General features: G+C 43.2%; 4 protein-coding genes across 4 annotated transcripts; 2 read left to right on the forward strand and 2 right to left on the reverse strand.

Moving 5' to 3' along the window:
- Nucleotides 1-1,531: 1,531 nt before the first annotated feature.
- On the forward strand, nucleotides 1,532-6,221 carry LOC130139453 (methylenetetrahydrofolate reductase (NADH) 2-like). Its single transcript, XM_056316420.1, has 11 exons — nucleotides 1,532-2,035; nucleotides 2,204-2,264; nucleotides 2,376-2,458; nucleotides 2,555-2,728; nucleotides 2,997-3,170; nucleotides 3,269-3,369; nucleotides 3,458-3,569; nucleotides 4,146-4,226; nucleotides 4,322-4,499; nucleotides 5,481-5,818; nucleotides 5,955-6,221. Exons 1-11 carry the CDS (start codon nucleotides 1,601-1,603, stop codon nucleotides 6,036-6,038), a joined length of 1,821 nt encoding a protein of 606 aa, XP_056172395.1. The 5' UTR covers nucleotides 1,532-1,600; the 3' UTR covers nucleotides 6,039-6,221.
- Nucleotides 6,222-6,450: 229 nt separating this feature from the next.
- On the reverse strand, nucleotides 6,451-11,582 carry LOC115677068 (uncharacterized). Its single transcript, XM_056316421.1, has 4 exons — nucleotides 11,007-11,582; nucleotides 8,493-8,699; nucleotides 6,811-6,958; nucleotides 6,451-6,666 (listed from the first exon to the last, which is right to left on the reverse strand). The coding sequence occupies exons 1-3, from the start codon at nucleotides 11,496-11,498 to the stop codon at nucleotides 6,815-6,817; spliced, it is 843 nt and encodes a 280-aa protein (XP_056172396.1). The 5' UTR covers nucleotides 11,499-11,582; the 3' UTR covers nucleotides 6,451-6,666; nucleotides 6,811-6,814.
- Nucleotides 11,583-12,693: 1,111 nt separating this feature from the next.
- LOC130139406 (endoglucanase 12-like) lies at nucleotides 12,694-15,637 on the reverse strand. Its single transcript, XM_056316291.1, has 5 exons — nucleotides 14,947-15,637; nucleotides 14,518-14,825; nucleotides 13,540-14,137; nucleotides 13,267-13,439; nucleotides 12,694-13,160 (listed from the first exon to the last, which is right to left on the reverse strand). Exons 1-5 carry the CDS (start codon nucleotides 15,329-15,331, stop codon nucleotides 12,759-12,761), a joined length of 1,866 nt encoding a protein of 621 aa, XP_056172266.1. The 5' UTR covers nucleotides 15,332-15,637; the 3' UTR covers nucleotides 12,694-12,758.
- Nucleotides 15,638-19,836: 4,199 nt separating this feature from the next.
- LOC115677074 (2-alkenal reductase (NADP(+)-dependent)-like) lies at nucleotides 19,837-22,900 on the forward strand. The gene is made up of 5 exons (XM_030600125.2): nucleotides 19,837-20,296; nucleotides 21,070-21,247; nucleotides 21,584-21,750; nucleotides 22,131-22,213; nucleotides 22,321-22,900. Exons 1-5 carry the CDS (start codon nucleotides 20,039-20,041, stop codon nucleotides 22,697-22,699), a joined length of 1,065 nt encoding a protein of 354 aa, XP_030455985.2. The 5' UTR covers nucleotides 19,837-20,038; the 3' UTR covers nucleotides 22,700-22,900.
- The last annotated feature ends 491 nt before the right edge of the window (nucleotides 22,901-23,391 follow it).

Here is a 23,391-nt window from a genome sequence, read left to right on the forward strand (position 1 = left end):
GATTCTCTGTTGCACCAAATTTCTGTTGACAAGAGATATTTATCATCGTCGTGATTCGTGAATCTCTTAGCATGGTAAACTTTCTTTTGGAAAACGAAATATCGAAATCTCTGTTCGGTGAGGTTACGATAGGAATAGCATTATTATTTTGTTCAAGAGTGTGATTATATTAATGACGTACAAATGCATGGCATTGTCTTGTTGAATCTCAATTCCATGAACTTCGTCTCTGATTTTGTCGATGACTCCGGAAATCACCATGTCTGCAGTGCACACCCAACAAGTTTTCCAATATGATTGGACACAAAGCCCTATATATAACTGTTGACCAGTGGCAATCTGATTTCTTCAAGCCTAATCAGTTGAATCCCACTCTGTCTCGGTCTCTCTCTTTCTCTCGTACTACTTATATTTTTGTTGGAGTAAAAACATCGGTCAGCCAAAAAACCGGAGGTTTGGTGTACTGGGGCCCTCTCCAACAACCCCTGATCCAAGCACTCTGATTCCAAGGTTTTGGTGGTGGTTAGGGAGAGCCGTGGGATTTGCCATGTACGTTTGTCCTGCCTACATCTAGACTCAAAACCTTGACTTTAGCAAATTAATAGATTTGTTCTTTTCCTCAGGATCATTCTTGTGAGAATTTGATTTGTGTGCTCTTGTAATTTACTCGGTAGATTCTGTGATGATTAGCAGAACTTTTCGCAGGGCGATTCGGCCAAGCATGTTTAGCGTAGCCTAGTTCTCGGACCGAACGAGCTCCGATGCGTCCGTTCCGCACAGACTATCTTAATTTGATAAGAGCCAGTTAGCTTTTGGAGTATTGTCATCTCCCTGAGACACGCAAGTAGGGATGGTAAAGAAGGATAAGAGTTGGGGTTGGTGACATTCCGAAAGCCCATCTCAGGTCCACATATAACCTACATCTGAAGGTGGAAAAATGGAAGCTGTGAAATCTCATGGCAAGAAGAAGAAGTGGGGACCCATCCTAGAACCCAAATCTCTCAAAAGGGTGCTCTGATCCTGGCTTTCGGTTGTTGAAACCGGAATGAATCTTCGACTGGGTGCATCTAAAAAAGATTAAAAATTCAACCTTTTTTCTTTTGGTCGAATAAAAATTCAATCTTTTTTTTTTTTGGGTCGAATAAAAATTCAATCTTTAACCCAGCTAGAAATGGGAACGAAGCAGCCACTGTAACGCAATGAAAGTTGGTGTTTGTGTGGGGGCCGGTGTCTGTGGAAAAAAGTCGAGCTTTGAGGGGAGGTGAAGATGGTGGTTGGGCGATGGTTGTGTTTTTGGGTGTAGTGCTGTGGGCCCTCTCACCAACTCTCTCTCTCTCTTTCGCAACAGCGAGTGTCATCATCTTCTCTCCCTCATATTTATAGAGACTGAACCTCAGATCTCATTTCGTCCTCTGTCTCTGTTCTCTCTCTCTCTCTCTGTTTCTCATCCATTGATGCGCGAGGCAGAGTAGTCCGCCAACGTCAGCCTCTGGATCGCATTCCCACCGCCGCATATCCCTCTCGCCCTGTCGGTGCTCCCTCTATTTCACCCACCCCCCCGACGAACCATCAGATCCCGCTCGTTTGAAGGAGCGCAGCAATGAAGGTGATTGAGAAGATCAGGGAGGCGGCCGGCGTGTGCAACGGCGGCGGCGGCGGCGGCGGTGGCGAGGGGAAGGTGGTGTTCTCGTTCGAGTTCTTCCCGCCCAAGACGGAGGACGGCGTGGACAACCTGTTCGAGCGGATGGACCGGATGGTCGTCCACAACCCGGCCTTCTGCGACATCACCTGGGGCGCCGGCGGGTCCACCGCCGACCTCACCCTGGACATCGCGAACCGGATGCAGAACATGATCTGCGTCGAGACCATGATGCACCTCACCTGCACCAACATGCCCGTCGAGAAGATCGACCACGCCCTCGCCACCATCAAGTCCAATGGGATCCAGAACGTCCTCGCCCTCCGCGGCGATCCCCCGCACGGCCAGGACAAGTTCGTGCAGGTCCAGGGCGGGTTCGCCTGCGCCCTCGACTTGGTTCGTCCCTTCCTTCTTTTTCTTGTGCATTTTTGGGAGTTTGTAGTTGATGCGCTTACGCTTTGCTGGTTTCGCAATGTGGGATCTAGATTTTTGAATGCGTTAGATCGTCCAGTGTCGTCCCGATTTTGTTCTGGATCTTGCTTACTTGTTAGGAGTAAAATGCAGGTGAAACATATCAGAGCCAAATATGGAGAGTACTTCGGCATTACTGTTGCTGGCTATCCAGGTTGTTTAATTTGCTCTGCTCTATCCACTCGTTTCCTGAAAATCTTATGCTTTTGATTGGTTTTGTAAGCATAATGTGAGAATGTAACGTCTTGCTATTTTGTGCGATCAGAGGGCCATCCGGATGTCATAGGAAACGATGGCGTGGTTACATTGCAGGCTTACCAAAATGAGCTTGCCTATCTGAAGAGTAAGGTACGGCAGCATCACGCCAATCTGGATCGATCTAGTGGTCGTATAAGTTTGTGAGTTCTATGGGCGTGTGTTCATGTTTCCAATGATTTTGTGTAGGTGGATGCTGGAGCAGATCTCATCGTTACTCAACTGTTTTATGACACTGATATTTACCTCAAGTTTGTGAATGACTGTCGCCAAGTTGGAATCCATTGTCCTATTGTTCCTGGCATCATGCCAATAAACAATTATAAGGGCTTCATTCGCATGACTGGTTTCTGCAAAACAAAGGTGTGTTACTTTCGTCTGTATGTACTCCATTTGCTCTTCTGGTGCTAATGTTTTTAGCTGTAAGGAAAAGAGCCAACCTTATCATACTTGGTAATATTATTGTGGTGTGAATTTCTTTTTTTAGATTGGATGAGAGGGAGAGAGGCAACCCTTAACTCGGTTGAAAAAAATCAAAAGAAGATGATAATCATGATGCAATGCAGAATTAAGTATTTGCTGATTTTTCCAGTTCTATTTTCATCAAATGTTTGAATGGGGTATGTTGCAGATACCAGCTGAAATAACTGCTGCCCTGGAGCCAATCAAGGACAATGAAGAAGCTGTTAGAAACTACGGAATTCACCTTGGAACTGAAATGTGCAAGAAAATTTTGGCTAATGGAATCAAGACCCTACATCTTTACACGCTCAACATGGAGAAGTCGGCATTGGCTATATTAATGGTTGTTCCTATATCCTCAATCCTTTAACAATATTTACATTGTTGGAGTAGCTTTGATCTCTTCAGGCTTTTACTAACATATACCATGTATGACATCAGAATCTTGGCTTAATTGAGGAGGCTAAAGTGTCAAGGTCTCTTCCTTGGAGACGTCCTACAAATGTCTTCCGTGTTAAGGAAGATGTTCGGCCCATATTCTGGTACAATATATGGATGAGAAATTTAGTGCTAGTTTATATGTAAAGTAGGGATTATTATTCGTATGACGAGATGATTGGGCTATGGCAGGGCAAATCGTCCGAAGAGTTATATTTCAAGGACCATGGGGTGGGACCAATACCCTCGTGGAAGATGGGGTGATTCCCGGAGTGCAGCGTATGGGACACTGACTGACTACCAGGTATAGCATGCCATCAATTATACATGTGGTTGGTTTTGGACAATTGTTGAATTAGTAGAAAGTTCTTGTCGTACTTTTTTGTTACTACTTGAGCATTTAATATTGGTATTGTCTCTTCATAATTTTTTTGATACCGGGTTCGTTTGATGACAATGGAAATTATACTTGAGCATGTGGTTTGTTTGTCAATGTGTTAAATGTTTTTCTATATAAGCTTGAGTTGTGTCATGCGCGGGTTTTACTCCTGTTTGGGTGTTTTTCTTTTGCTGTGTTATTGGTGTGTGCCCAACCTCCTTGGTGTTGTGGGCGGGAGGGAGGGAGGATTTGACGTCTCTTCACATCTCTCTTCCTGTCTTTGCTCATGCTTTATGGCCTTTTAGTACTGATGTGTTGATGACTTGTTTATTAGTTCTTCGATCTGTCTCTTAGAGTTCCTATGGATCTACTAATTTAGAAGGACTTACTCTTCCTTGTGATTTCCCTTTTTTACAATGTTTGTTGTGCTTTAAAGATATATACAGTTATGCTCTCTAAGTGGCACTAACCATTCTGTAAATTGTCCTTTTCGGGTACCAGTTCATGCGTCCACGTGCCCGTGATAAGAAACTTCATGAAGAATGGGTTGTTCGCTTGAATAGTGTCGAAGATGTTCATGAGGTGAAATTGCCATATCTTTAATTGTTCCTTTTTGTTTCTGAATTATAAGAACATATCAGGTCTGAATTTATGTATTTTGTATTATTGTGCACCAGAAATTTAAGAAATTCTGCCTTGGGAAGTTGAGAAGTAGTCCATGGTCCGAGTTGGATGGCATTCAGCCAGAGACGAGAATCATTAATGAACAACTGGGAAGAATTAATTTGAAAGGTTTCTTAACAATTAACAGCCAACCAGCGGTTAATGGGGAAAGATCTGATTCTCCTTCTGTTGGTAAGAAGACATTCCATGGTGTTTCTTTGTGTTCCCTGCTTATCATTGTTTCCTGATAAATTGAGCTGGTAGAAACCATGATTTTACATCTATAGATAATGGATTATGAACCATAGAGAAGAAGATTAGTTGCACCCAGAAATTCTTTGAATTGGTTCGGTTTTTAAGTACGAATTTTTTTAAGGTAGTTACGTGCATTTAGCTGTGAATTTGTCTTAGACAATCATAATGCTTCAAGCCATTATTTGTTGATGTTGAGTTGTCCTTCTGTTGTATTGTCTCGTTACTGTGCGAAGTTCAATCTGAAATTATGAGCAATTGCTTTTGTAGTAACTATGCTTAGTATGGAGATTATGAGATACAGAGGAAAATTTTTATTTCGTGAGAAGATTTTGAGAGAAATATATTGAAATAACGAATTTGAGATGCGTTGGTAGAATCTGGATCTGTGAGAGGGCTTACATGCAAAGGGGTAAGATAGGGCTAGTAAGCGATAAGCTAAACATATTAGAGAGATTTCCGGGACGTGGTAGATCTTATTCAGGACATGCACTTTGTGAGGTCGAAGAATACATGACATCGTGTAAAAAAAAATCTAGTGAAAAAAGTGCCTGGTTTTTCTTACTTTTTGAGAATTGGCTCTCTGTGTTTAGCAAACTTAAGAAGCTTAAAACATCTTAAACCTTGGAGTGTTACTAGAGAAACTTAAGTTATGAATGATTCTTCCATAGATGTTCATGCTGTTTCTGCATCTGTTATTAAGTAGTCAAGGGACTACTTCACATTGCTTGAGTTCAGTTTGCTTAATGCTTGTCAATTGTCATTGTTGTGGTCAGACAAAAGAAGATGATCATGTCTAAGGCCTTTTCTTTTTCCGAAGAAAACTAGATGCTCTAGGGATGCCAATCACTATGTTCTTGTGTCTTTCTCTTGCCATTCTTACACCACGCGACTGATGTTTTTGGCGCGATTCTAATTCAGGATGGGGTGGGCCTGGGGGTTACGTGTACCAGAAGGCCTATCTGGAGTTTTTCTGCTCTCCAGAAAAATTGAACACCCTCGTGGAGAAATGCAAGGGATTCCTGAACCTGACCTACATGGCCGTTAACAAAGAAGGTGACAAATGGATATCCAACGTCGGGGAATCCGATGTGAATGCGGTGACTTGGGGAGTCTTCCCGGCAAAGGAGATTATCCAACCGACAGTGGTTGATCCAGCCAGCTTTTTGGTCTGGAAGGATGAGGCATTTGAAATCTGGTCGAGGGGATGGGCTCGTTTGTACCCCGAGGGTGACCCATCCCAAAAATTGCTGCAAGAGGTTCGCGCACTCTCATCATACATGTCTTTCGTGTATAGACCATGTCATTTACCCGCCTGTGCATTCTCTCGTATTTTTTTGTCTCTCCCTCCTTTTCGGAACTTTTATGATAACAGCAGATTCTTTATCTTTGCAGATACAGAGCACTTTCTTCTTGGTAAGCTTGGTAGATAACGATTACATGAAGAGCGATTTGTACGGTGTGTTTGATGATATATGAAGCGTGCTGCTTACTGCTATCGAGTTGCAGTGGAGATGCCTGTAGTTTAATTTCCTCAAGGAGATTGTTGTGGGAATAACCTGTTGGGGTTCTGGTATTGCAATTTTACCACACAAGTTGTAATCTAGATAGTCCAGCAGATGATTTTTCTTTCAATTCTTGGAATGTTATATCGATTCATAATTTTTCTCGGTCTCGTATGCTTATATGTAGTTCAGGTTTTGTTCATCGTATCCAAAGTAGTCCATCAGTATTCTCAGCATGAACGATGCGGAGTATGTATATCGATGACAATGATAATGATATGTTGTGAAATCAGTTTACAGCGACATTTCCTTGGATTCGAGAAGGTTCTAGTCCGTCAAAGCATCGAACATGTAAGTACCCGAACGTGAGGGTCTTCCGTCGCAGCTTAAGGAACTTTTGTGCTATAAAAACTGGTCAAAAAGCCTGTATTGACACGAAATAAGCACAGGAAAATGCCACAAAAAATGCCTCATCCTCCAAACTAAAGTCGATAAGCCAAAATCCGACTGCTTGAAGCATCTTGCTTCCTCATCATTGCCAGCATCAAGTTCGCATCTTCATTCAAAATCATTCTCTCCTTCGAAAAATGGCAAGCCTCTGCCTGTAACGTACGTTCATGAAAGAACTGATGAAAAATATCAAATCTAGTCCTCTAGCACTTTACAGTATGATGATATTAGCTGATAGGATGCTACTGCTCATTATTCAAAAGAACAGGACCAGAATGAGAAGCACATTGCCATACACAGTCAAGATATATTGGCATTCTTCAGAGATTTGCATACTACTGCACCTAGAGATGTCCGCATGAAGTGATCTCCGAGCACAGCATTACAGGAAGCATCGGTCTTCAAATGGGGCTGGACTGACTCCCAAATCTTTTTCTTTTGAACCTGAAAATTTTTTGTGCAGAACGATCAACGAAAGGGACACCAGAAATTGTCATGCCTTCAATAATATTTTTTTTTTTTTTGGGTTTTTTGCTCATTATAATGACTCTTTGAATATTTGTGTTGTTGTGAGTGCAGGAATGTCGTACTTCACAAATAAAAGAAGCATGCCATGGGAAAATCCTACTACATTTTCAACATAGCCTTTTCTAATCGAAAGCTTTTTGCTTTTTGAGCTTTAAAAGCTTTTCAAGCTTCTCTGATTGCTAGTACTTTAGATAATGTAATTACTACTGGACAGGATGTTTCGGGACACAAGGCAAGATCAACTGATGTCACAGTAAAACTATGGCAAGAATGTGCAATCACATGACAACAATAAACCTACAAACCTTCAACGTAGGCTTTTCTAATTGAAAAACATGGGAATTGTTCTCTCTTGGAATGCAAGTAACAAAATATTAATGCAAGGGGGTAAAAAAAATGTTGTAAGACAAGCTATTTTATTCCGAGATTGATGTCAAAAGGGGAAGATACTAGCATAGCGATATGCAGATGATCAATGAACAGTCTGGAAGCATTGCAAACAAAAGCAACTAAAGTACTCAGCGAGAGAAGGAAGAATGAACAAATAAACAAGATGAAAACAAACAGGTCTTCAGAGCAGACAACTATAATAACAATCAGCTAATGACTTTTAGTACTAGTTAACAGGCAAGAAAACTAGTTATCGAAAGCTCCAAGAAAAGTCCTCTGAGTCAAAAAGGAATTAAAAGGACCCTTCACCAACTCCCGCAGGTTTGAAAATGAGATTTAATTTAGTTGAGACATCCGAAGGCAAGATTCCCGAAAACATTAAGGTCAATGATATCACATGCTTAGTCTTCCCAGTTTTACTATGATAATTGTAGGAACTTTGGCATTGATATTTTATTTTTGGGTTCTAACAAATGAGCTAGTAGTAGGGCTATTCCCCCTACTTTGTTTTCTGTTTAAGATCACTCACTCATATTCAAAAAAGTAAAAAAGAAATCACAGGTCACATTATAGGTAATGGGCAAAAGGTTTAAGAATGCTTCTCAGAGTTGAAATCTGGCTCCTGGAAGGCCAATGTTTCAGACCGATCAAGACGAACACCACTTAAAATGAATCAACTAGCTCAACAACCAGATTGTTATGCACAAAAAATAGCGCATTCAATTAAATGATGCTTATGGTACTTAAATTAACACCAAACTATAACCAGAAAAAGTAGTGCTCTGGTGATATACTAATTGGCAGGTCAATGGCATTAATCCTAAGCTAATTCAAGTTCCTTTAGTCGGGCTGTAATGACCATGATAATGGTCAAAGGTGGACTCAAGCAGAGGCTGAAATTTTGTGGGGAACGGTTGACCACACGGTCAATGGCCCACACATCACAAGATATATCTTTTAGAAAATTATACTATAACAGTGTGAAAACAAAAAAGAGAGACTACTTGACGATTGTAATGCATCATGCATATACTCTCAGGGATAGTACATAGAAAAGTACCTGATTAGGTGTTGCAGGAGGAGGTTGATTTTCTTTTTCATCTTCTGAGCCAAACCAAATTCTCTCACCAGGCATCGAGCCTTCAGGAGGCAAAAGAAGCTCGACATTTTCATGAGATGCATCAGAAGCAGCCAGAAGCATTCCATTTGATTTAACTCCACGCATATTCCTTGGCTTCAGATTTGCTAGCACAACTACATTTCTGCCCTGCAAATTTTAAACAAACATCATTAACATGACTTATCCTGATCACGAATAAAAGAAATGAAAGCATTCCAAGTCATAGTCCCTTTTGTTGTCCCAAATCTGGTCAGTAATTGAACCACCAATATGATAACTATGTTTTGTACTATAGGTTCGCAGGGTATCAAGCATCAACCTGTCTAATACTTAAAGTGTTGAAGAGAAGAGGACCTGTAATGCCATGTGCAAAACCTAGATCTGTTTAGACATGCTCTGTGCACAAAAGGCAACGATGCACTTTCTAAAACTAGCAGCCTTTTTTGCCATTTGACGAAAAGAACCTTTAGGGCTATGTTCAGTTGATAGTGGACCTATAACTCATTATTATTGAGGGCAGTCAGTTCGGTTCGCTACAATTTCGGTCCTCAAATTTTTTACCTTTCTGAAAGTAATGCCTTGCTTTTATGTGCTTGAATTTTTAATTCAATAAAGGCCGTCGTTTTATTAGCTGTCAATTTTCTTTTTAGATCAATGGGTGTCCGGGGCTCTTTGAGCATCCAACTAATACCCATCGTGTATGACAGTCCCCCGTCTTACACTCACTGGGTCTGGAGACACATAGGTTTGAGCCCCTATGGTGGCCCCAAGAGAATGCGCAAGCAACCCAAGTCTTGAGTGAGAAGGATGAATACGCTTGCCACTTGAGCAACTCCTTGAGGTTTACTCATATCACATGTCAACTTAATTTTCCTGCTAAAGGTCATGATAATATCAAACTAGTTATGGAGTTTCTAGTTTTATGTCTATTACAATGGAAATGTACACTAGTCGATCCAAAATCCTGAAATCCCTTTTCCATAGGAGATCAATTCTGTTGCGCTGAACTTCAAAGTAGGAGATCTACTTCTGACCACAAGCTCATCAACAGTGGGGATTGAAATTATGTTTTGTTCAAGAAAAGCGAGTTCAAAATCATAGAGCCTACTCAGTCAGATCATTGACAATACAATTCCCTAAGAAAGGAAGGACACATCACAATAGACCACCTACTGCAGATACTAAACCGAAGAACTACTCACAGCTTCCTCAGACCAGGCAATACACTTAGACCATTTCATATTTCCTATGGCAAGACCACAATTCTATCTAGAAGACCTCCATAAGATAGAGGATTCTACAGTGGCCAGGATAAAGATAAATTAGATGAACAAGAAACTTGCAAGTAATAAGTGAACAAGCTAAGATTGTAGACTATATAAATTTGACTCAACAAAAATGACACCATCATTCTCAGGAGATGTAAAGAATGACACAGGATCACTATCTGACTGAGACTTTGTCTATATTGCAATTTCTACTGGCGTATAAGAGATCCACATCATCAAAGGATGTCTAATTTGTCCTTTCTAATTTTAAGGTGTCATGGGACAAAACCCCGACTTACCTCCAGCTCCGGCCTCATCTAAATTTCTCGATGTAACCCCTGGTGGAAGTTGCACATTACCTCTGCAGGACTCCCTTAAATTGCAACACCACTACCGATAATGTATTTATTCAGCTGACTTGATGTTATAAAGGTGAATAACCTATGAAGAAGTGCTTTTGTCTCCAGCTTCCAACTAAAGAGACCTAAATTTCCTCTTCCAGAGATTCTTTGATATAACGAAATCAGCCAACTCCTTCTTTAAGGCATCGGCGCAAAAATAGATAAACTCCTTCTCTAAGGCTATGCTTCCAAGCCTCTCATTCATATGACCACACCAAGCAGCTCGTTATCATCAAAGTAGCTCAAACTAACGGAGCAGTTATGCTCATTTCCTTGCCGCGCATGGTACTTCAGCAATACGCTTATTGAATTAGCTTTTCAGACTTCTCAATAAGGTTAGGCAGGGTGTACTTGCAGACATGAACTAAAAAGGTCAGTCATTCTGTTCTTCAAAAACTTGATCAAGCTGTTAACTCTAAATTCTTCGACTTTGAAGCCTGAGTGGCATATGACCCCTACCTATCAAAAGCTCAGAACACCAAAAACTGCAAAAAGTAACCTAAACTGAACCTCAGTAGTCAGTAAGTGAAGTGATGTGAATTGTATGTGAACTTCCAAGCACAACAAAGGAGAAATTTGTCAATCCAAGACCATGAAAAATGCATCTGTCATGTCAGACCAGGTTAATTTTTGCCTTCCACACGGTAGATCGATCGAGCAATCATCCAAAACCTCCTAGGCAATCCAATGAAATCGAGAGTAAAAACATACGCGCGGACCATCTACTTCATCCTCAACCTTCAAGAACAGTGCCAAGCCGCTGCAATATACAGAGACAAGAGTACCTGAAGCTCTTGGAGAGGGACGTACTTGACGAGGCCGCTGCAGATGATTCTCGGCTCAGGCTCGCCGACGTCCACCTCTTCCACATACAGCGAGTCGGCCTCCTCGTGCCTCCACGCTTTGAGCACTTGCCCCACTCTAATGTCCAGCACGCTCGCCGCCTCCCCTATCTTCCTCATCCTCTCCTCCTCCGACTCCGGCTCCGGCTCCGGCTCCGCTTCCTTCACCTCCGTCGCCGGATCCGAGGAGCTCGCGGCGCCGCCGCCGCCGGCCACCTCCACGCCATTCGCGCTCGCGCTCGAAGCCGTGCAGATCCGCAGCGCGCCTCCTCCGCCTCTCGACGCCAAGAGCACGCCGCCCTTGGCCGTCGCCGCTGGGGAGAGGACCAGCGGCCGCCGGAGGAGCTGGCGGCGGCGGCAGGTGGAGAGGAGGAGGAGGCCGCCGCATCTGGCGACGTTGTTGGCGGCGGCGGCGGCGGCGGCCATCGGCAGCATTCCGATCGGTGCTCGAAATGCGGCGTGTCGTTTAAGAGTCCGTTATCTCGTTATCCAAGATTCAAAGGGCACATCTGCGTTCGACTCATTTTCATTTTCCTCCCCGAAGGTAAATTATAACATAAGATGATAGTTGTTTTTTTTTTAATTCCTAGGAAAATTGAGACCAAAAAAAGCAATCCTAGGAAAATAATTGTTGTTACTAATGTATCAATTTCGAGTTAGTTTGATAATTTCATGTCACATGACTCGTATTCGAATTTGTACTGGAAAATCGATGTTGTATTTGAGAGCGCAATTTGGGGTGTATCTTTTTTTTTTATTGCTGGAAAAACGATAGAATTCCTGAGAAAATATTCGTTATTGCTGAATTCCGAGCGTAACAGGGATCAAAAATATGATGTACGCTTATTATCACTTGAGGTGTACCGGAGAACTTGTAGAATCTGTGACATTGTGGAATAGGTAGCATCGAGTACGTTTCAAGATAGGCATTAGAGCTTTCAAAGGTTATGGATTCCAAAAATGTCGGGAACAGTGAACATATAATTTTTTGACCGCAAAAAATCCCAAACTGGTACACTTGTAATAAATTTACCCTCCGTTAGTTTCCTTTAAATTTTATAGTCAAATTGCTGAATTGAATGACACGCAATAATTGACTGATAACCAGTTTGGGTTTTTACCCCTCCGTTTGTCACAGGTTCACCAATTTGTGATTTTTCGTGATATTAATCCAATTTAACGGAGGATAAATATGTCACAAGTGCACCAGTTTGGGGTTTTTGGTAGTTAAAATATTAGTTTGGGGTAAATTTATCACAAATATACAAATTTGGAGTTTTTTATGGTATTAACCCCAATTTTTATCATGTAGTTCGTTCGTGTTTTGTAATAAATTCAATTTGTCAATAACTAGAATTATGACGAGTTATTACAAAAAATACAATATAGTATATGAAAAATAGCCTATTTTGTGAAGTTACTTAAATATATTTTTCGTTTATTTACTACAAGAAAACACTGAATTAGTTCATCTTTTCTTTTTCTACAAAAGAAAATCAGCAAACATGAGGAGAAAGTTACACGGCTCAAACCCTCAAACGAATTATTAAAGAAAAAATTTAATATTTCATATATAACTCTGGAGCCCGTCGAAATATTAAAAATGTGCAAAACATATAAACAAGGGCTATGACAAGAAGTGTATGGGACAAATCGACTCGAGCAAATTACAGGTTGTTACAGCCGGCGCCGCTCTCAGGGCTTCCACGGCGGCGGCGGCGGGGGGTTGACGGGATAGAGCGGCGGGACCGCCGAGAAGATGGTGTTCTTGTCGATGCTGCGGCCGCCGCTCTCCGTCAGCGACACGAGCGCCGCCACGAGCCCCGCGTTCCCGGCCATGGTGGGCTCGGTGTAGCTGTAGTTCCCGCGCACGTCCTTGAACCGGTCGAACCGGTCCGGCCCCGCGACCATCGCCCCGTTGATCGTGTTGGGGTTGTTGTTGCGGGTGTCGCGCCACTTCCATCCCCCGGTGCACGAGTAAACCACGTGGTCGTTGGGGATCGACGCGCCGCGGTGGTGCACGTGTTTCGGGTACTTGGAGCCGAACCCGACCACATAGCTCATGTTCAATGGGTTTGCGCCAAGAATGTAGTTAATCTGAGTTCAATTTCCCCAACCAAAAACAAAGACTTCAGTGAACAAGAGGTATGAGCAGAATTCATTCGGACTTGGTTTCTATAAAGCCTATAGCATTAGTAGTCACCTGAGAAGTAGCGAAACTCCGAAGAGTGTCGGACGATATGAAGTTCGGACCGCAGGTCCATCCCGGGACGCCGGTGGCGTTCATGTAATCGACGTAGAGAGACGCCAAGAAGGCGGCGTTGGCAACGTATTGCAGCGGTTGTGGCTGTCCATGGTTCAGCTCTATCATTCCTCCTGCAAATCAGAGGCAAATGACCCGACTGAATTGGACTCTGTTCTCGTTTTAACAGTAGGTGGCTCCGATCAGACAATAGAGTGCATGAACACAACTTACCTTTAGTCCAATTGAACACGTTAAATTGGTGAAGATACGAGCACATGGTAAGGCCGGTCACGTTCTGGTACATGCTCAACATGTCCTCGTACGGGTAGCCCGGGTTCAGGAACACTCGCAACCGCGTCAGCAGGAGCATCGCCGCCGGCAATTTGTTGTCCCAGCTCAGCACGCTCAGGTCCGGGATCATTCTGAACGCCTTGGAGTTCTTGGGGATGCCCGGGTTGGTGGCCAGGGAGATGTAGGACTTGTTCCCGGTCGCGTAGTACAGCCACGCCGCGCCCCACATGTACTCGTCGAAGTAGCCCGTCGAGTTATAATAGGGATCGATGTAAGGATTGCCGCGGGAATAAGGAGTGCGCCTCCCGGAGTCCCGGGCGAATGCGAATAGCGTCGCGGCGCCCTTGACCAGCTTCTTGGAGTAGGCAGCGTTGTCCTGGAACACGATCGAGGCGGATGCTAGGGCCGCGGCCATTTCCCCAGCGAGGTCCGGCCCCGAGGTAGTGACTTGCACCGGCCGCGGATAGTCCATGTCCTCCGGCCTAGTCCAACAGTAGTGATCGTCCGGGGTCGACGAACCATTCCGAGATCCGCCCACCTAGAAGAACAACAACACCAAATGGAATCCCATAAGCAAGAGCACATTCTGAAATTCTGAACCTGTGCTCACAATTCCTCAGAAAGTTGTGCATTCCAAGTCCCTGAATCTAATCAATCAGCCCGATGTGCTCGTCTATCGCCTCGAGTATCAGAGACCGACAGGAGCGAACAAGATAATCAGAGTTTTCAACGATCGAACCGAGTTCGGAGCAGGATACGGTTTCGATGTATTTAATCCGTATACTCTTGAATGAGTACAACTCAAAAAGCTACAGCTATGAGCCAGAGATTAGCATGCAGATCGCTTCTGATCAGGAACCAAACACAGAGATGAACAATGGCGGTGTCATCTTTCAGGGACATGTAAACAAGCATCACCTGACTGTAGATCTTGTCGATCTTGGTCGCCGAGGAGTTGAAGGTCAGGAGGAGGTAATCGGTGCCCCACTTGATGAGGTCCCGGGCGTGGTTGTACTCGCCGATGGCCTGGTACTTGTGGTTGTACTCGATGACGCTCCAGCTCAGCATCGTCATCGCGAACGCCATCGGGAAATGGAACTTGGTGTTGTCGCCCGCGTCGTAGTACCCTCCGACCAGCCCTCCCTTCACGTCGGTCGTGCCGTTCCCGTCCTGGAGCCCGGAATTGCCTCTCCAGGGGATGCCGTTGTTCTTCGGCAATCTCCCGGCTGCACCGAAAAGGAAAAAATCAGAACTCTGCAACATTATCAACCGGTCGAATGCTTGTAACGTAGCAAAGCGGACCGACTTTATAATCAATCGAGAGATTTGAGAAAGAGCAATGCATACACTTTTGGGCATTGAAGAAGAGGAGGGCCTTGTGGAGGGCCACGGTGTAGTTGTCGGGGGGCGGCGGGCGGGCCTTGTGCCGCGGCACGGTCTTGGCGATGATGATGGGGAGGGCGATCACGACGAAGGCGGCGAGGAAGGCCCAGCCGGTCCACTTGAGCGCCTTGCGGCTGCAGACGACGCAGCCCAGGTCGACGTACTTGCTCTTCTTGGGCCGCTGGTCGCTCGACCCGCCGAGGAGCCAGCTCTGCTGGGTCTCGTCGAGCTCGGGGTGGTGGTGGTGCAGCGCCGCCCGGTCCCACTCCCGGCTCCGCTGGTCGTCCTCCGCGGCCGAGGAGTCGCCGTTGATCTCGAACGACCCGCCCCAGTCGTTCCTGGCATGCATCTCGACAGATTACACGAACACGATCCGAAGTCCCGTCGATCGATCGAGCCCCTCAGTTCACGGAGCAACAAGCGACGGTCAACGCGTCGTCGAGCACGTATCGGGACAGGAACGTGCGCGACGTTACGCCGTGGTCAAGCGACGAAGAAGACGAGGAGCAGCTCCTTCTTCTTCTCCTTCTCCTTCTCCTTCTCCTTCTTCTTCTTCTCCGACCAGTTCATGGGAGGAATCGATCCTCGCGCACGACATGATCATATGGAAGCGAGGTCGGTGGGAGCGAGTGAGATTTGGCAACTCCCATCTCTGAATTTTTTTTTTTCTCTCTCTCTCTCTCTCTTTCTTTTTCCCTTCCTTTCTTTCTTCGGGTTCAGTCCATATGTTCTGTGCAACGCACAGAGACAGAGAGACCGTTGACTTCGAATCCCGATTTTCCTTTTTTGTTTGTTTTTTTGGGTTTTTTCTCTTTTTTTTTTCTTAAATAGGGAAAGTTCAGTAATTTGATACAGGGAATGTTGAGCTGGCCCCCTCTCTTTCCAGCACGTCAATGCACGCTAATTGACATTAGAAAACCAAGTCCCCGTTCTGCACGCAACCCGATAATTCCCTCCCCGGTCCACAAGGTGTTCGAACCCGGTATTCAAACTTACGACTCGACCGATTCGCACGCGAGGCGCACAAATCGCTCGGTAGAGTTAAAGGGTATAGCCTCCTCGGCATTGCTTCGAATGTGATGCGATTCTTTCCTATTGAACCCGGTATTCGAACTTTCGACTCAATTGATCCACACGCGAGGCACGGAATCGCCGTGTGGATTTAGGGATGTAGCGTCCTCGACATTACTTCGAGTATGATGCGATTTCAACATAGGATCCGTCACATTTAATGCTTCGGATCTGTTACATTGGAACCCAGTAGTCGAACTTTCAACTCGACTAATTCGCACGCAAGGCACGCGTATCACCCCGTAGAGTTAGGGGCATAGCCTCCTCGACGTCACTTCGAATATGGTGCGATTCCAACACAGGATCCGTCACACTGAACGCTTCGGATCTTCTGTTGCATACCGCGAATGGAACCGACATATTTTTTCTCGGGAAAAAAAAATACCATTTAAAAATCTCTTAATTAATCTTTTTAATTTGCACCGGAAATAATGGCATTAACACGAGTAACGCCATCAGCGGATCGAGGAACGCGGTACGTCCCTTTCACTTTCGTTGGCCAAACTAGTTTTTATAATTTAAATAATTGTTCACATCTAGAGCATAGACTTGCAAATAATGGTATTAAATTGAAGTTAGTCGAGTCTCGAGTTCGATTGAAACACGCATCTCTACGGTCAAAAGGACGTGAAAAGGATGGACAGCTAATCGCGCATAAGAAAATCGAGGGTCGTGCTTAATTATGCCCTTAATTTAATCACCTTTTTTCAATTAACCGATTTTATTTTAATTTAATTTGTATCGACCTACTTGCCCTTTGGATTGCGAGTGGCCAGCTTCGAGATCGATCTCCCGTTTAATTTTAATGACGCGATTATTTATTGACACCTATTGACTTTCGTGATATATTTTAAGTTGGCAATTAAGATGGCGCTATCTCGCTTTTGCCAACGGCCCACGAAGTGTTTGATAGAGAGGTTCTTATCTCCCCAATTTGAATTTTTGTTTTCCTCAAGTGGAATCTCGCGTCGCTCAGATGGGCGATTATGTTGTGCCTCGTAAAATCGTAATCTACCGCCACCTGAAGGGGGCGTTTACCTCGTCTGGGAGAGGGTTAAGTGCAATTCCGCATCGATTAAGTACGCTAAATACATGGTTGTAATGCGTCTTTTACGATGTAGTCTCCCTCTGTCTAATAATGACTTAGGTTTTTAGTCAGATATTCTAACATTATTTAAACATAGAAAGCTCGTACCACGTGTTGCTAGTATGGTGTCGCTAACTAATTGAGTTGTTAGGTTCGTGTGTTTATTGCTCCCCACGGACGAGAGAACAAATGCACATGTGCCATGAACGGGATTATCAGATGTTGAAGGAATGGAATAAGGGCAGCTCTCAACTTGAGATAGCACATTATCACCGTCAGATGGTATATATGTTAAAGTTTATCCTTCCCAACACAAAAGACAAACAAGACCCATGGTAACTAAGTGGCGATTTGATCTTCCCTTTCGATAGAATGAAAGATGGTGGATCCGTGATTGAAGTAGCAATCTTTTATGAACATTATTATAATGGTTTCACATCCGCCGGAAAATGTTTAGTCTAAGCCATGAATGAATACTTAACCATAGCCCTACATACTGCTAGCTATAGATCTAGAACCCATTTCCTCAACATTAGCACATGCACTACTTCTGCAAGTGCTATTAAAACCTCTTGATCTCAAGTAAGTAGAATATTAACCTATACCACTAGGCAACTGATGTCAATGGTGTATTTTACATTTGTAAACCATATGAAAAAATGACACCACTCACAATGAATAAGCCCACTTGAATGTGAACCCAATGAATAAGCCCATTGAATTTGAACTTACTAAGCTAATATCTCTATTCTAATACCGAATTTGTTGTAAATATGTCAAATGCATATTATTATTCAATATCAATTTTCCTAATTTTGGTTGTTTTTATGCCTTAGAAAAACGAATCGTTGAAAAATGTTTTCATTATTAAGAATAATACGTGTCTCAACATTTTGATTCGATGAAGAAGACATTTTCCTTTAATTCTTTTGGGTATATGTTAAATTCAATTAGAGTTAAGATTGTGCCAACCCACTTGACAGGGTTGATGTTAGGTGGGTGTAGTTCGGATTCATCCTTATGCAATGTGAAATCACCTCGGCATGTGTGACCAATTTAATTGAGCGGACCATGTCATCTAAACTAATCAATTTATCTTTACCGACCTATTTAAATTCGATTTAGTTGGCTTTTATGATCTTTTACTAGTTATTAGTTAAAGAAGAAAGTATTAATCTTCATCACTATTCAATTCCAATACATACCATGAATGTTACTCATAGAGTTGAACCAAATCAGACTCGACCTAAAATGGTTCAGAAAGCAAACTTTGGGCCATCTTGCCTGGCCAAATTTTATGAGAGCCCAAATGGGCCAGTCCCATTAGGCTCGAATATCAAATTTTGCACGTTGAATAGATCTTACCGATTGAGTATAAATTTCATTAAACTTTGTCTAAATCCACTTAGGGCTACCTCTACGAATTGCCATTCCTTATTCAAACTCATTTAAACCTTTTTCAATGAACCTGAACCTGCCCAAACCTGTTACTGCTGGATTGTCAAACTCATTTAGGAGGAATCCTTTAGTCAACTTAGTAGATGTACCACAGGAAATCTGGACCGTCAAATTTAGCGAGACTCATGTAAGTCCCACTATTTTCAAGGCCTAATTCTCTAAAAGAAATTCCAACTTTAGGTTCGATTCCAATTTTGCCCCTAAAAATCGTTAATTTTCACTCTAGTCCAAAATTTGATCCGCCTAAAAAATTTCTTCAAAATTATCGATATCAGGAGATTGCTGTTATTCCATACGAAGGTGGGGGTATTGGTGATGACGCATGTTTTGATAATAAATCTCTAACTGGTCACGATGTTGATAATTTTAAAAAAAGTAGTGGCAATTTTTTCGGCTCGGTGGCAGATTTGGGACTATAGTGACAATTTGTGCTTTTTTTAGGACAAAAAAAGTTTAGGGAAAAATTGGAATTGGACTTAAAGTTGGATTTTTTTAGGGAATTAAGCCCTATTTTCAATAATCTAAATTCAATTTAGTACGTATACTACACTCATGGAATAATTTTTCCATTTCGTCTCTCTAAAAATTATATATCTAAACCTAAACCCAGGTTAATTACTCGAAAAATTCAAGGCAGTCTAGCCCAGCACGAAACCATCCTCTTTTATACCTGCATGTTCCAAGTCCAAACTTATTATGAATGATGTTCTCTCCTTGAACTATTGGGCCGGAGCTAATTCATCTTCACGAGCTATGAATCTACAACCAAGAAAAGAGAAGCTTTCAAAAATATGAGATGATAGAGAGAGGCCCAACATAGGTGCATATACGTAACTGATGACATGATACCATGCAATGGACTTGATGGTTCCGGCATTTGAACGATCGACAGTGATTAAGATTGGGGTTTGAATCCGTCCCAGATGCTGAACACATTCAGGAAAACGACCTTCATAGACAAATCGATCTCTCATTGTCCTTTCCAGGGAGGAAGGTATGAATGCTATCGTTGGCGGGTTGACATGCATGCCCAATGTCATTGTCGTCGTCGTCTATTTTCGGGGTTTTGAAGTTTCTTGGCAGGCTGAGACGGGTCCTACGGAGCATGAGCGCTTACTCTTCTGTATTGATGTGATGCATGAAGAAGGGGTTGCGCTTGGTTGTTTGCTTACTGCAGAAGTTGTCAGCTTCTTGTTTTACCTAGTATAGTTGTCGTGGACGGTTCTTGTTGCGAGGAGTCTTGTTGCGAGGACCCGTCTGTTCTATTATATGCACAAGGTGCCTTGTACTCGTCTTGTTATTTCCACCCGACCACAGTTGAGAGACATCGATCCATCTCTACATATAGAGACGCTCCAAACTCCCGCACCTCGTCACTTTTAGCTTGTTGGATCTTTCGCGCATTCCGTTGAGAGAAGAGAGAAGCAAAGAGAAGAGAGGATGGAAAGTAAGCATGGGGAGGGAGTGAGGAACAAGCAGGTGATATTCAGGGACTTCCTCGCGAAGGGAGCCTTCCCTAAAGAGTCGGACATGGAGGTGACTGAATCGACGATTGAACTGACGAGGGCCGTCGCTGAAGGCTCCAAGGGAGTGTTGGTGAAAAATCTCTACCTCTCCTGTGATCCTTACATGAGGGGTCGCATGCGGGAGCTCACTGACTCATCTCAGAGCTATATCGCCTCCTTCCAACCGGGTTTGGTGAGCCCAGCTCAACTCTTCTTTTTGTTTTGAAATAGAAGCAAGAATGACGAGAAGATGGAATTCTCTGTTGATGAACTTGCTCTGGGATTGATTCGTGTTTTGTCCCAAGTGAAAATTGTGGCATTTTACATGAGTTTCTGAGGCATTTGACTTTGCATGCTTTTGCTTGCTACTGTTCTTCGATAGTTGGTCTCAGGTTGGCTAATTAGTATTTCAGGACTGGTTATGTGCAGCATTTTCGTCATAACAGTGATTATGTCCAAGGGTTCCTGTTTATGGTTGAGTTCTTGTAACCTCTGAGGTGGGAGCAGATTCGAGGCGCCTTTGAAAGCATACCTATGGTTCTAAATGTGTTCCAATTGTTCCCAAAAATGTGTTGGAGGATTTGGTGAGTTGAAAGAACCGAGTTTATGCTTGTAGGTAGAGAAACTTTCATGTTTTACATTTGGACGGTTTGATAAAATCATGTTTAATGAGCGATGCGGCTTGCTTTTATTGCTTCCATTCATGTGTATTAGGATGTTCACTGATGAAAGCAGCTTGTGTGGGACATAGAACAAAGAGATATATAATTGATTGAAATGAAACAAGCATGAACACAACTCTGCAATGAGCGGAGTTTATGCAGGATCCATAAGCGTTGTGTTTGTGTTCTAATCTTCTTCCTTGATTGATAAATCAGCGCCTTTGGAATCATAGACTTTGCACATGCATCGCTTCGAAATTTGTGTTCACTAAATGCGTTACCATGTGAAAACACATCTATGCAGCCTGTTACGGGACTTGGAGTGGCAAGAGTCCTGGAATCTGGGCATCCGAATTTCAAGAAAGGCGATTTGGTTTGGGGCATCACGGGATGGGAGGAGTACAGTCTACTTCCCGCGCCAGAGACTTGCTTCAAGATCGAACACACCGATGTTCCTCTCTCTTACTACACCGGTCTTTTGGGTACGCTCTTTGATTATCCACCGTATTTGCTCTTTCAATGTCGATGAACTCTGGTTTTCCCCGAAAGTCTTGCTGGTGCACACTTTCAACAGTTCAATTAAAAGTTCTGCAGCACTGTTAGTTGAGTGAACTATGCAGCAAGCGTGTAAGTCAGGGAATTTCTTGATCTAATTAGTGACTTTCCATGAGAGGTCTATACATTTCCCTCAGGCTAGCTTCTCTTCCGGATATATATGGTTGTCTAGTGATTGTTGGCCATAGCCATATCGCTTCTACTCTTTAGCTTTAGCAAAATTTTGATACTCAGTCTACTTTCTACAAACCTGAACTCTGCAGGCATGCCGGGCCTGACGGCTTATGGCGGGTTTTTCGAGTTATGCTCCCCTAAGAAAGGAGAGAACGTTTTTATATCGGCTGCATCCGGGGCAGTTGGTCAGCTTGTTGGCCAGTTTGCAAAGTTGTTAGGTTGCTATGTTGTTGGCAGCGCCGGCAGCAAAGAAAAGGTAATCTCCTCACATTCATCCGACATCTCGTATTTCCTCGAACGATAGTTGTTTAGGCAACATCCACCTCCGCCATGGTGCTAATTTGGTTTTCCGAACACGTTTAGCATCTGCGATAAACAGATCTTTTCGGTACTAGGCAAACATTTATGTCCACATGAACTTTAAGACTTCAATCAGTCATCTAGCCATAAATCATATCTGGAAAACTCGAGGTATTACAAGCGTGGCGGGCTTTCTCAAATTTGAGAACACTTTTCAAGAGCGTGATCGCCCTGTCGGATGCATATCCTCATCATTCCGCTAAAATAATTGAAAAAGTACGCCCACGCCCTTTGTTAGCTAGTCTCTTCATTTCCTTCTTTACTTCTGCAAAATAGGTCGACTTGCTGAAACAGAAGCTTGGATTCGACGAAGCTTTCAACTACAAGGAAGAATCAGATCTGGATGCAGCACTGAAAAGGTTAGTTCAACATGCCAATGATGATTGAGTGAATCAACCACTCTTACACGTATGCGCACGATCGTGAAGCCGGCTTGAGTTTACCTTTTCCATCTCGAAATCTCTAGGTACTTCCCTGAGGGGATCGACATCTACTTCGAGAATGTCGGGGGAAAGACATTGGATGCGGTGCTACTCAATATGAAGCTTCATGGCCGAATCGCGGCATGTGGAATGATCTCGCAGTACAACCTCGAGCAGGCCGAAGGCGTGCACAACCTGATGCAAATTATCGCGAAGCGGGTTCGAATGGAAGGTTTCAACGCGCTCGATTACTATCATCTCTATCCAAAGTTCCTGGAGATGGTTTTGCCTCAGATCAAAGAGGGACGGATCGTGTATGTGGAGGACGTTGTAGAAGGGCTCGAGAACGGTCCGGCGGCTCTGGTCGGGCTGTTTTCCGGCCGCAATGTCGGGAAACAGGTGGTCCTGGTTTCGCGCGAATGAGTCACTTGTTGTGCCTTTTCCACTGGCACGGTCTCTTTGGTTTGTGTTTCCGAAAGGATATGTTTTCTGTTCCATTGGCATAGTCTCTGGAGTTCAACTATTTTTCGGTTTTTAAAGAAAGGTCTAGCAATTGATCGTAACTTATCGATAATTAAATATTTCGCCAATAAATAAGAAATACCATTAATTATTTTGATTTATATTATTGGATCCACGATTTCGTGCTTTTAAATACGTTCAAATGCCGATTATGGTCTATAACCTATAGCGTATCTTCATTTCCGGCCCCTATTTTCGAGGAATCTAATTGGCAAACCAAAGTCGCCTTTGTTTTTTATTACATCGACTAAGTAAATCCTTTCCGAGGTGAAAGAGATCACGAGAAACATTACGTTATATTTATTTATTTATTTCATACAAATTATCTTAACCATAAAAGGATATTTTAATTATGATAGGATGTTTTTTGTACGAGCCATAGAGTTTGTGAATGATTTTGGTCGACTTTCGAGAGAAAGAAAAATGATATTGGGGGCGTTGTATATGAAAAAGCTACGAATCGATCTATAAAAAAATCCCTATTTTAAAAAAGCAGGGTTGTGTATCCATGTTCGCGTATTATAAATCGGTTTTAGTATTTCGAATCAAGTCAAACACTATATTTTGATTAATCACGTTATAAAATTAATTAG

This window comes from Syzygium oleosum, unplaced genomic scaffold, assembly GCF_021117445.2.
Source record: "Syzygium oleosum isolate NSW1041296 unplaced genomic scaffold, Sole_v2.1 Sole_v2.12, whole genome shotgun sequence".
NCBI classification, from domain to species: domain Eukaryota; kingdom Viridiplantae; phylum Streptophyta; class Magnoliopsida; order Myrtales; family Myrtaceae; genus Syzygium; species Syzygium oleosum.